The sequence below is a fragment of the Emiliania huxleyi genome (assembly GCF_000372725.1).
Source record: "Emiliania huxleyi CCMP1516 unplaced genomic scaffold EMIHUscaffold_296, whole genome shotgun sequence".
NCBI classification, from domain to species: Eukaryota; Haptophyta; order Isochrysidales; family Noelaerhabdaceae; genus Emiliania; species Emiliania huxleyi.
Window position 1 is genome coordinate 44,471 of NW_005199803.1, and position 10,965 is coordinate 55,435.

At 65.1% G+C, this 10,965-nt stretch overlaps 3 protein-coding genes across 3 annotated transcripts in view; all 3 read left to right on the forward strand.

Moving 5' to 3' along the window:
* Window positions 1-438: 438 nt before the first annotated feature.
* On the forward strand, window positions 439-1,449 carry EMIHUDRAFT_368186 (hypothetical protein). Its single transcript, XM_005775700.1, has one exon. It carries the CDS (start codon window positions 492-494, stop codon window positions 1,200-1,202), a length of 711 nt encoding a protein of 236 aa, XP_005775757.1. The 5' UTR covers window positions 439-491; the 3' UTR covers window positions 1,203-1,449.
* A 4,503-nt stretch (window positions 1,450-5,952) lies between these two features.
* Window positions 5,953-7,021, forward strand: EMIHUDRAFT_368189 (hypothetical protein; the record flags this gene model as incomplete). The annotated part of the gene is made up of 4 exons (XM_005775701.1): window positions 5,953-6,399; window positions 6,491-6,546; window positions 6,598-6,698; window positions 6,834-7,021. 4 exons carry the CDS (start codon window positions 5,956-5,958, stop codon window positions 7,019-7,021), a joined length of 789 nt encoding a protein of 262 aa, XP_005775758.1.
* A 2,093-nt stretch (window positions 7,022-9,114) lies between these two features.
* EMIHUDRAFT_458054 (putative riboflavin kinase) overlaps window positions 9,115-10,965 on the forward strand; it is a 5,256-nt gene continuing 3,405 nt past the window's right edge. Inside the window, exons 1-5 of the mRNA XM_005775702.1 lie at window positions 9,115-9,559; window positions 9,635-9,756; window positions 10,314-10,370; window positions 10,556-10,607; window positions 10,762-10,877. Coding sequence (XP_005775759.1) covers window positions 9,442-9,559; window positions 9,635-9,756; window positions 10,314-10,370; window positions 10,556-10,607; window positions 10,762-10,877 — 465 coding nt within the window. The 5' untranslated portion in view covers window positions 9,115-9,441. The remainder of the gene's footprint in view (window positions 9,560-9,634; window positions 9,757-10,313; window positions 10,371-10,555; window positions 10,608-10,761; window positions 10,878-10,965) is intronic.

A 10,965-nucleotide genomic window follows, 5' to 3' on the forward strand; every position in this document is an offset into this window, starting at 1 on the left:
GCGCGCTCTGCGCCGCTGCACAGAGCGCGCGTCAGGCAAAGGAGGGCATGCGTGGCGGCGCGGGACGCGCGGCGGCGGCGGCGAGCACGCTCCGTGAGCGGTGAGGCGGCCGGGCGAGGGCGCGGCGGGTGACGGGTCAAGGGAGCAGCCCACACCCGGCGTCGCTTTTTGAGCGACGCCTGTGGTACGCCTGCCAGGGGCCGCAGGGCGGTCAGTTGTGGGGCGAGGCGGTGCCGGCCGCGGGCCGGGTGCAAGGCGCCGGCCTCGGCGCCGCCTCGGCGCGCCGCACGGGCGCGGCGAGCCTCTGAGCGGGAGCCGAAGGTTTGCCTGTGGGAGGGAGGTGGTAGGTGGTGGGGGTGATTTGACTTTGCCGCAGAGGCCGTCCCCTAGCTGTGAACAGCAAAACGGGACAGTATTCTCACTTTCCGGGGACAGAGCACCAAGCAAGGGTACGCCACGACGCGCTCGGCCTCCGCTGTCGGCTGCCGCACATGCTCGACCTCGAGGCTCAGAAGCACGTCGTCGACGGCAAGCTGCGCTGCTGGCTCGACATCGACATCAACGACTCGCGCGCGGCATACCAGCGCGCCGTTAACTTTGTGGCTGCAAAGAACCTCGCCTACTCGCTGACGTCAAACTGGCTGCCGGAGCTTGGCGGTTCCGAGCTCAAGCGCGTCAAGGAGCAGCTGTACGCCAACGATTTCGAGTGGAGCGGCAGAGGCCGCTGCGCCGTCAAGATGCCGCCGCAGCGCATCTACGTCGAGGTGTGGCCAGAGGTTGCGCCTCTGGCGGTCGAGAACTTTGTGGCGCTGCTGCTCGGCAACCGAGGCAAGGGCCAAGAGTCGGGGTGCGAGATGACCTACAAGGGCTGCCACTTCCACCGCTGCATCAAGGGCTTTGTGGCGCAGGGCGGCGACTTTGTCAAGAACAATGGGAGTGGTGGCGAGTGCGTCTTTCCCGGCAAGAAGCAGGGCTTCAAGGACGACGCCGCAGGGCTCAAGGTGAAGCTGGGCGAGCGAGGGATGCTCGCCATGGGCAACAGCGGCAAAAACACGAACACGTCGCAGTTCTTCTTCACGTTTGGCGACGTCTCGCGCCTGACGGGCAAACACGTCGGCTTTGGGCAGCGGGACGTAGATGCGCCCTTGCGAGAGTCGCAGAGATCGCCGTCCCAGAGTGTCACTGCACTTGCGCTGAGCTGATGTCGGCGCACCTCGCAGGCAGCTGGTCGGCGGCGCAGAGGTGCTGGCGATCATGGAGCAGTGTGCGGCGCCGGAGGGGGACGACTCTGGCAGGCCGGCGTACCCGGTGGTGATCGCCGATTGTGGCGTGTGCGGCGTGCATGAGCCAGAGCCGATGGCGTGGGTGCGCCGGCCGGGCTGAGGCTGAGTTCCGCCCTGTTCATTTTGGCGCGCCGGCCACATATCATGATTGAAAATTAGATATTGTAGAATGCTCCCCCAGAGAGGCCCCAGTGCCTCCCAGGCAGGGCCGCGCGCGCGGAGCTATCCAGACTCCGCTCCGTCTACACAGCAAGCATGTCTCTACAACCGCTGTGGCCGTGTGGGCTCTGGGCGAGGGGGAGGTGTGGAAAGGGTGGAACCGTGCTCGATGGATAATATATACGGAGAGCCATGGGAGAGCACGCGCGATCGGGCATGGCGCCCGCCCGGGAGAGAACGAGATGAGGTCGAAAAGAGGGCGCCTGCGGCGGTGCGGCCTGCCCGCCCCGCGTGTCGATGCGGACCAAACGATGGCAGAGGTGTGCAAACGCGAGGCAGCTGGCGTGGCCGCGGGAGGCTGTCTTCCCCTCGGCTCCTCCTCCTCGTCCTCCTCACTCGGCCTCGCACCCCTCTCCTCCCCCGCGGCTAGAACGCCGCGCCACGGCGACACCGCCCCCCCCCCCCTAGCGCGGCGTCGCCTCGCCAAAAAAGCGGGCGAGCGGGCTGCCCGCCATCGCAGTGCGTGCCGCCGCCGCAGCCTCTCGCGCGTGAACCAGCAGCGGCGCCGCGAGGGAGTCGTGAAGCTGCTGGCCGTGCGTCGCCTGGCAGCGGGGGCGTGGCGGCGCGCGAGTCAGGAGGAGGCGCCGGGGGGCGAACCGGAGAACGCGCCAGTGAGCGGGTCAGTCGCAACGTGTCCCCCGCCGACGTGTCCGGACAGTGCACATGTCCAGTGGACATGTCCAGTGGATATGTCCTGTCGTCCACGCGTCCAGTGGACGTGTCCAGTTTACATGTCCAGTCGTCCACGCGTCCAGTGGACGTGTCCAGTGGATATGTCCAGTCGTCCACGCGTCCAGTGGACGTGTCCAGTGGATATGTCCAGTCGTCCACGCGTCCAGTGGACGTGTCCAGTGGACATGTCCAGTCGTCCTCGCGTCCAGTGGACGCGTCCAGTGGACGTGTCGGCGGTGGCTCTCGGACAATCTCGGACAATCTCGGACAATCTCGGACAATCTCGGACAATCTCGGACAATCTCGCCTGGAGGTGCGCCCAGAGCGGCGCCGAGAAGGCGCCGACAAAGAGAGCCCACAGCAGCGGCAGGAGGTGGCAGGCGCCGCCGGCGCACTTGACGGCCCACGCGGCGAGCAGCACGCGCACTGTGTGCGCGGTAGACTCGACTGCGGCCGCCGAGCGCACCGAGTCGAACGCGGTGTTGAGTGCGCGTGCGGCGGCGGCGGCGGCGGCGGCGGCGGCGGCGGGCGAGAGCAGCTGCCCCCCGGGCCGGAGGGGGCACGGCATCGCCTGAGGGGACGTGTCGTGGACGTGTCATGGACGTGTCATGGACGCGTCTCGGCGACATCCCGTGCCCACCCGCCTCCATCTCGGCTCGATCTCGGCTCGATCTCGGCTCGATCTCGGCGGTCTCGCCTCGGCGACGGCTTCGGCCACCGCAGCGAGCGAGCGGGGCACCGAGCCGGGCGCCGCCTCCGCCGCAGGAGCCAGGGCGCGGTACACCAGAGCAAACGGGACAGTGAGCAGGACGAGCCAAAAGCAAGCGGCGGCGGCGGCGGCCGTCGCGCCGACGCGCCCAAAGACGGCGGCGGCGAAGGCGGCGTTGCCGGCGGCGAAGGCAGCTGCAGACGTGGCGGGCGCCTCCCAGTGGACCAAGCTCAAGACCGCTGCGCGCACCGCCTCCTCGTCCGCCTCTCTTCCTCTTGCCCGCGAGCCTGCCGTCTCGGCCGCGGGCGTGGCCGCTGTCCCAACGGCCGACTCGGCTTCGAGCGAGGCCTCCGGCAGCGGCGCCGGCGCGGCGCCGGCGGCCGCGCGCTCGATCGCGCCGCCGGCGGAGCGAGCGGCCGCGGCCGTCTCGGCCTCTGGTGCGAGGTCTCCGACAAGGCCTGAAGCGCTCTCGAGAGTGCTCCTCTCGTCGCCGCCTCGACCCCGGCCACGGCCGCGGCCGCGGCCGCGGCCGCGCGCAGCTCTGCTCCGACCGCGCAGCGCTGGCCTCCCGCGGCTGCCCCTGGCAACGCGCGCGCCCGCAGCCGAGCCGCCCGCCCTTGCAGCGATCGGCCTCGCAGGCAGCAGCGGCTCGCCGAGAGACGGCTCGTCCGCGCCACCACGGAGCAGCGGGAGGCGGCCAAGGAGGGGGCCGGCGTCGGCGATGGTCGCGACAACGACGGCCGCGAAAAGCGTGCGCAATGCCGTCACTGCCGACATCCTGTGGGCACGAGATGGAGGAGTCGAAAGAATCTTACAACAAAACTCCCTCGCACAACACTGGGCACGGGACTGGCGCGCACTGGCACGAACACAGGTACACCACGGGAGCCGCCTAAGCGACTCCTGCGAGGGTGGCGAGGCACTTAGCTCCGTGCAGTCGAAAGAATTTAAACAAAACAACTCTATCTCACAGCAGACAGGCTCGACACAGGTGCGAACTGGCGCGTCGAAAGAATCTTACAACTTCGAGGTTAATGACTGCAGTCCAAGTGCTCCAAGTGCTCCAACAAAACTCCCTCGCACAACACTGGCGCGCCCGTCCCTGCATCGTTAGGAAACACATCGTCTGGAACGCGCGCTAGCTCGCGTTCGAAGCAGGAGAGAGTCTGGCGGACGATCGGATTGCCGTGCTCTTCGTCGAGTAGGTGAGCGAGAGCACGCTGCAGACGCTGCGAGCTCGCTGGGTCGCGCGGAAGCTGCACGTTCATGACGGTTCCGGCGGGCCCGCTAGCCGTGACAGCCATCTGTAGCTCGGAGGGTGTGTCGACGTAGAAGACGCCTCCTGTTGCGACGTTTTGCGGCACAGTCACGTTCATGGTGACCGGCAGTCCGTCATTGGGCGAAGGAGTGCGGACGAGCAGCGTGGACAGTCCGTGGTAGTCGCCGGGTTGCAGGAAGGCGCCGGAGGAGAAGTGCATGTAGCCGCATGACGAGTACGACGGCTCGAAGGCGGCGTCGGCCATCTTCACGATACCGAGGAGGAGGCGCTCTTCCGAGGTCAGCGCGGCTAGCGGCTCGGGCACAGCCTCGCCGACGCCGTTGTTCTCGTATATCCAGTTGCCCGTGCCGTCGACACTGTGGCCGTCGAACGTGTCGTACTGCACCGGGTCCTGGCACTTCGCCTTTTTGCAGTACGTGCATGTGTAGACTTGGCGCAGCGGGAAGCCCTGAGCGTCGACGCCGGCCTCCTCGCACAGGAAGATGTCCTCGAGAGGGACCTGCAAGGCGCGCTGAGTCTCGCGTATGACTGGCTCGAAGACGCGCCACGCTCGCAAGTCGCTGTGGCCGTTGGCTCGCACTTTGATCTTGTCCCCTGACTCCGGGTAGTTTACCATGGCGCAGTTGAAATAGGGTTTGTGGAGCGTCCAGACATTCCTTTGTTACGTAATTTCTCGGGACCGCGGACGCCATTCTGGACCAGACTAGATTTGAGAGCAGCACATTTGAAAGATCTAGATCTACTACTAATTAAGCCAGGGCTGGGGAGCTGGCCTGCTCAAATGGTGAAGGGTTGAATAGCTGCATTTTGACCAGAAGCCTTCTGTACACCTTCTGTACACCTTCTGTACACCTTCTGTACACCTTCTGTACACCTTCTGTACACCTTCTGCACATTCTGTACATTCTGTACACCTCTCCAAGTGTGGTCATACCCATCAGACTCTTACTGAATATGTGATTTTTACATCTCAAGGCGGTGTACAACAGCAAACAAGCAAAAAACTACCCCCTCCGGGCACGCTTGCTGCCCGACGCCCGCTGTGCCGCCCTACCGCTCGTGTCGTCGACAGTCTTGCTGCGCGCTGCCTCGATTGCCTCACAATAAGCTACTCTTTTTGCCCCTATCGGGCTCCCTCCTGACGTCGACTTCAAGGTTTGTTCAGCCATCGCCATCTCAAAGACTTGTAGCTTTGTTGCCGTGGTCCATAGAAACATATGATCGCCATCATCCTCACTCCGGAGGAGGCTCCCCTCTCCTCTGAGTTCTGTGGCGACGCCTTCAACTTTCATTGGAGTCGAGGAGCACTTCGGTCTCATTAGCAGCTGCACCAGCACTGATTGTGAGCTAGTATGATTCTAGCGTCTCCAAAATTCTTTTCGCAGTGTTGAGAGAGTGTTGTGCGACGGAGTGAGCTTCTAAAATTCTTTTCTAGCACGCGCCAGTTCGCACCTGTGTCGAGCCTGTCTGCTGTGAGAGAGATTGGTTTTGAATTCTTTTCGCATGTGTTAGTGCCAGTGCGCGCCAGTCCCATAAATAAATAAATACAACGGACACGCCAAACGAGGGGTGGGAGAAGGACAGGGTCCCCACCTGCACGAGCAGGATCTTGTAAGGACGATCAGGGACACCGGGGAACGGGAGCGGGGAGCGCATCGCGACACGGAGGGGGGCTGGGCAGGGTTCACCCTCACGACAGGGTCCCAGGGATTCGCGCCAGTCCCGTGCCCAGTTGTGGGCAAATCAAAATTCTTTTCGCACACGACGGCCCAATGGTCATGACTGAGGAGGAGATGGACGAAATCTTTGGGCCTGCACCAGCCTGCGCTCAGCCCTCAGCCAACGATCGGGCGAACAGGATCACCGCGGCGGGTGAGCAGATGGCGCGGCGGGCGGCGGCAGCAGGAGAGGAGATGGTCGCTCGGGCCCACGCGCGGACGGCGGCGTTTGCGGCGGCGGCGGAGGAGCCGGCTGGAGTCGGGCCGTACACGTGGCGCTGCGACCTCTCCAGAGCCCTGCCCGCGTTCCGTGCCGGCGAGGCCGAGGCGGCGAGAGAGGCGGCGAGAGTAGAGGCAGAGAGTGCGGCGGCGACGGCAGCGGAGGCGGTAAAGCCCGGCAGCCGGAGTCGGCTGAAGCTGCTGCGCAAGCTCGGTCGATCGCTCGTGGGCAGCGTCTCGGAAGCTTCCCACAGCGCCGCCGCCGGGGTGCGAGCCGGCGTCCGGGGAGCGGCCGCCTCGGTGAGAGAGAGATCGCCCCTCGCACACGTGCCGCCTCAGCCGCGGCACGCTGCAATGACACGCCCGCGACATGCCCGCGACATGCCCGCAGGTGCCGCGGCGGGCGGCTCGCAGGCGCCGCGCAAGCCTTCCGGGGCGCTCGGACGCGTGGCTGAATTGAGTCCTCAAACCAATGCGCATTCTGTGTTTGCGCCGCAGGCGCCGCAAGAGCCTCCCCAGGCGTTCGGACGCGGCGCCGCCGCAGTACCTGTGTCCCGTGCTCGGAGAGGTCATGACCGACCCGGTGACAACATGTGACGGTGAGGTGTTGGACGCGATTGAGAGATCGGCCGCGAGAGAGAGAGGCGGAGAGAGAGGCTGGGAGGAGGCTGAGACGTTGCGCTCTCATCACCCTTACGCCGCCGCCACCACACGCCCTCGCCATTGCCGCGCAGGCCACACCTACGAGCGCGAGGCGATTGAGATGTGGTTCCGGACGTATGCGGAGCGGTACCCGCTCGCCGCCTCCGCGCCCAGCCCCGTTACCGGTGCGATGCTCGCGAGCACGGCGCTCGTCAGCAACATCGCGTTGAGACAGGTCATTGAAACGTGGAGGGAGGGGAGAGAGGGGCTCGGCGGGTGAGCGAGTCGTGCGGCGCCAAGTTCAGGGGATGGGTGGAAGAAGGTTTCCAGTGATTTTTTGTTGTTTGTCGTCGTCGTGTTGTCGTCGTGTTGTCGACGCGTGTCCGTGTGTCGTCGTGTTGTCGTCGTCGTTGAGCGTGTCGCTCTGAGCACTGAGGTCGGGCAATGACGGCTTACCGCCCACCAAGCCCCCTCGGCATACCCCGGCAATGACGGCTGCACGACCTTTGCATGACTTCCAAGACACACCAACGGGCCTCTTCCCTCTCCCAAACGCCTCCGCAACCAGCAGTGCTGGAGAGAGGCTGGTTGCCCATCCTGGCTGCAAACTTGGACCCCAGATCTCTGAATCCCACTCGCACCCACGGCCTCTGCCGTTGTGTCGAGGGGTGCGACACGTGCACATATGCATCTACACATGCATCTACACATGCATCTACACTTGCATGCACTCAAGCATCTACACATGCATCTGCACTTGCATATTTGCATCTGCATATGCATGTGTCGCAGGGGTATGCGCCGCCAGGCTCGCCCCACCTCGAAGGAGCTCTCCCCCGCTCCCGCTCCCCAACACCACGCTCGTACGACTCGGTGAACACCTATGAGCTGCGCAGAGCAGCGGCAAACATGAGGCCTGCAAAGTTGCCCTCGTCTCCTGCTGGCCGCCAATCTGCTGCTGGCCGCCAATCCCCAGGCCGCCGTGCCGCCACATACGTGGCCCGTGGCTCGAACGACTTGCTGAAGAGTAAGCTGGCGGCGAGCAAGAAGCTGACGGAAAAGACGAGCAGCACTGACTATCTGATGGGGCGCTGCAGCGTCGTGCTGAACCGACGAGCCGACAAACCAGAGGGTACCCCTCATTGAAAGCAGGCCCGCGTCGAGCGCCGCCGCCGCGCGGTCATCGACAAGACGCGGCTCGGTGACGAGCTGTGGGCAAGCGTGGCGGGTGTCCTCCATTTGACTTCACCCAGCCGCCGTCGTCGTCGCCACCGCCGCCGGCCTCCCCACACGCCCTGCTAGTTCTGCAGAATGAGTACGGACGTTAGAGCACCCCTGTGAAGACGGGGCAAGGTGTACCTAGACGTAAAATTGGCGCTGGAATCGATTCCGATCATCAAATCAACCCTATTCTGACATCCTGATAGTGATTTTTTGCTTGGATGTCCAAACTATGTCCTGCAGAATGGTATGAATAAGGTGTGAACAGATGGGTCGTGGCCCAACCCACGAGTGCTCCTCCTCCCTAGCCCTAAAAATCACTCAGAAACACGATCCGGCCCTCCAAAAACAGCTCGCTCGGACGATAAATGTACGATTCTTCGATTCGATGTCCAAACTGGGGTTAAGCGAGTAGTCCTCCGCACCGTAGAAAGTGTGTGCGCTTTGGATGGAAACTGCGCTGCAGCTCTGCCCACAAGCAAGAATTGCTCGCCACTTCTCAGGCGTGTCGCGCTGGATATGGTTCATGAAGCTCAGGGCATAATATTCATGGGCTATTTCTACGAATCGTCTCATAGAAATTTGCATCGTCAAAGACACAAAACTTAATCACCAGCTTTTGTCCACTGTCTTGCGCACCTCAGAGCTCAGTGTCCCAAGAGGGGCCCACCCCTGCACATGCGTCATTCACTGGAGCACACTACATGAGAGAGGACGCTGTCCTAGAAGCGCCTCCGGTCTGATAAGTACCGTTGGGGCTTGCAGCGCCGTATGGGGTTGCACATCACAGGGGCACCCGCCGAGGAGGCGGCCATGTGTCGCTTGGCGCTTGCGGGATGGCCCGCCACTCGAACCCGCAAGCGGGCGTACGAACCGCGAGCGGCTCGCACTCGTGACACGCAGGCGTCCGACAGACGGCGCCGGGGCTAGGCGACCGAAGAGGAACTACGGCAAGAACCGCACACCACCCGTTGACGAGCGCTCGCGGAGCTGGTCCGCGGCGCCCGCCAGGGGCGTGCGCGAGACAGGGCTCGGAGCCCTTTTCTGTGAGCAGGGATTCCCTCCCGGCGGGGGTTGTGGTAAGGGCGTACGCCCTTAGTTGTGGCGGAGAGCCGGCAGGAACCGCCACGATTTGTTCGGAAAAGGCCGATGGCGTTTCGAGCTAGGTTGAGTTTCCTCCTGCGGACGGCCAGGTCGCACTCCAGGCACGCGGCGCGCCCGCCTCTCTCGCAGTGCTGGCCCACCGGGGCTCGGCGTGCACTAGTGCACGCCGAGACGGGAGCCAAGGGCAGTCGTTTCTTCGCGCTCAAAGGCGACACTGTGGAGCTCGCGACGGCGATATTCACTCCGTCGCTGCTCGTGTTCACAGCTCTCAGCGGCTGGGCGGCGCTCACCATCGCCCGCGAGCGCTTTGTGTGGCTGGAGAACGCCGAGGAGGCGGTGTACCAGAACCACTTTGCCGGGAATCCGGCGGTGAATATGACACGCGGGCAGCTCAAGAAGCTGCTGAGCGCCGGCCGCTGGCAGACGTGCGAGGTCGACACCACGGTGATCACATACCGAGGGAAGGAGCAGCCGCTCGTCCTGCTGCTCGATGGCACCGCCGCCGCCACATCTCGACGGCGACAGCCCGGAACCTTCTCGGAAACTTTCCCGGGGAGCCTGCGACTAGGCACCGCCCGAATCACCTCGACGGCGACGATGAGGGCGGGCGACCCAGGCTACCACGTCGACGGCGACGAGCCGCTCGAGCACGAGGTCGTCATTGAGCGAGGCCGCGGGCTGTATGGCGAGGCGAGCGCATCTGGGCTGCACCTCGGCTGCACCTCGGCCGCACCTCGGCTGCACCTCGGCCGCACCTCGGCTGCACCTCGGCTGCACCTCAGCCGCACCTCGGCTGCACCTCGGCTGCACCTCGGCTGCACCTCGGCCGCACCTCGGCTGCACCTCGGCCACACCTCGGCTGCACCTCGGCCGCACCTCGGCTGCACCTCGGCTGCACCTCAGCCGCACCTCGGCCGCACCTCGGCTGCACCTCGGCCACACTTCGGCCGCACCTCGGCCACACCTCGGCTGCACCTCGGCTGCACCTCGGCTGCACCTCGGCCGCACCTCGGCTGCACCTCGGCCGCACCTCGGCTGCACCTCGGCTGCACCTCGGCTGCACCTCGGCTGCACCTCGGCTGCACCTCGGCTGCACCTCGGCTGCACCTCGGCTGCACCTCGGCTGCACCTCGGCTGCACCTCGGCCGCACCTCGGCTGCACCTCGGCTGCACCTCGGCTGCACCTCGGCTGCACCTCGGCTGCACCTCGGCTGCACCTCGGCTGCACCTCGGCCGCACCTCGGCAGGTCTCCTTCCTGCACTCGATGACGGCGCGGGACGAGCCGAGCGCCGCTCGGGACGAGGCGAGATGCAGCCGAGATGCAGCCGAGATGCAGCCGAGATCGGGCCGAGGTCTGGCCGAGGTCTGGCCGAGGTCTGGCCGAGATCGAGCCGAGGAAACTCGGGTGACATCCGTTGCTCCGGCGGGCGGCAGATACAGCCGGAGATTTAGCCGAGGTCTCACCGAGACCCGTTGCCCCTACTGCAGGCGGGCGCTGATGTGCAGCTGAGCGCGGGCAGCCGATACATCGTCTGGGAGGGCGAGGTCTAGCCGAGATCTGGCCGAGATCTGGCCGAGGTCTAGCCGAGGTCTGGCCGAGATCTGGCCGAGGTTTATCCAGCCGAGGTTGCCCGGGCCTGCAGGCGCTGCGATATCTCCCCATATCTCCCCCTCCCCACATCTCGGGCGTGCAGGCGCCGCGCTGCGGAAGCTGCTCTGGGGAGACCGCGCGCTCGCCAACGCCTTCAACGCCTTTGTCGCCATCACGCTGGGCGGCAAGCTGTACGACTCGACTCGCTCGGTTGGCCAGGCGCCCGAGAGGTGGGGGGAGGTGGGGAGAGGTGGGGAGGGGTGGGGAGGGGTGGGGAGGGGTGGGGAGGGGTGGGGAGGGGTGGGGT

Coding starts and splice junctions, on each gene's coding strand:
- EMIHUDRAFT_368186 (XM_005775700.1), top strand. CDS start 492: ATGCTCGACCTCGAGGCTCAGAAGCACGTCGTCGACGGCAAGCTGCGC.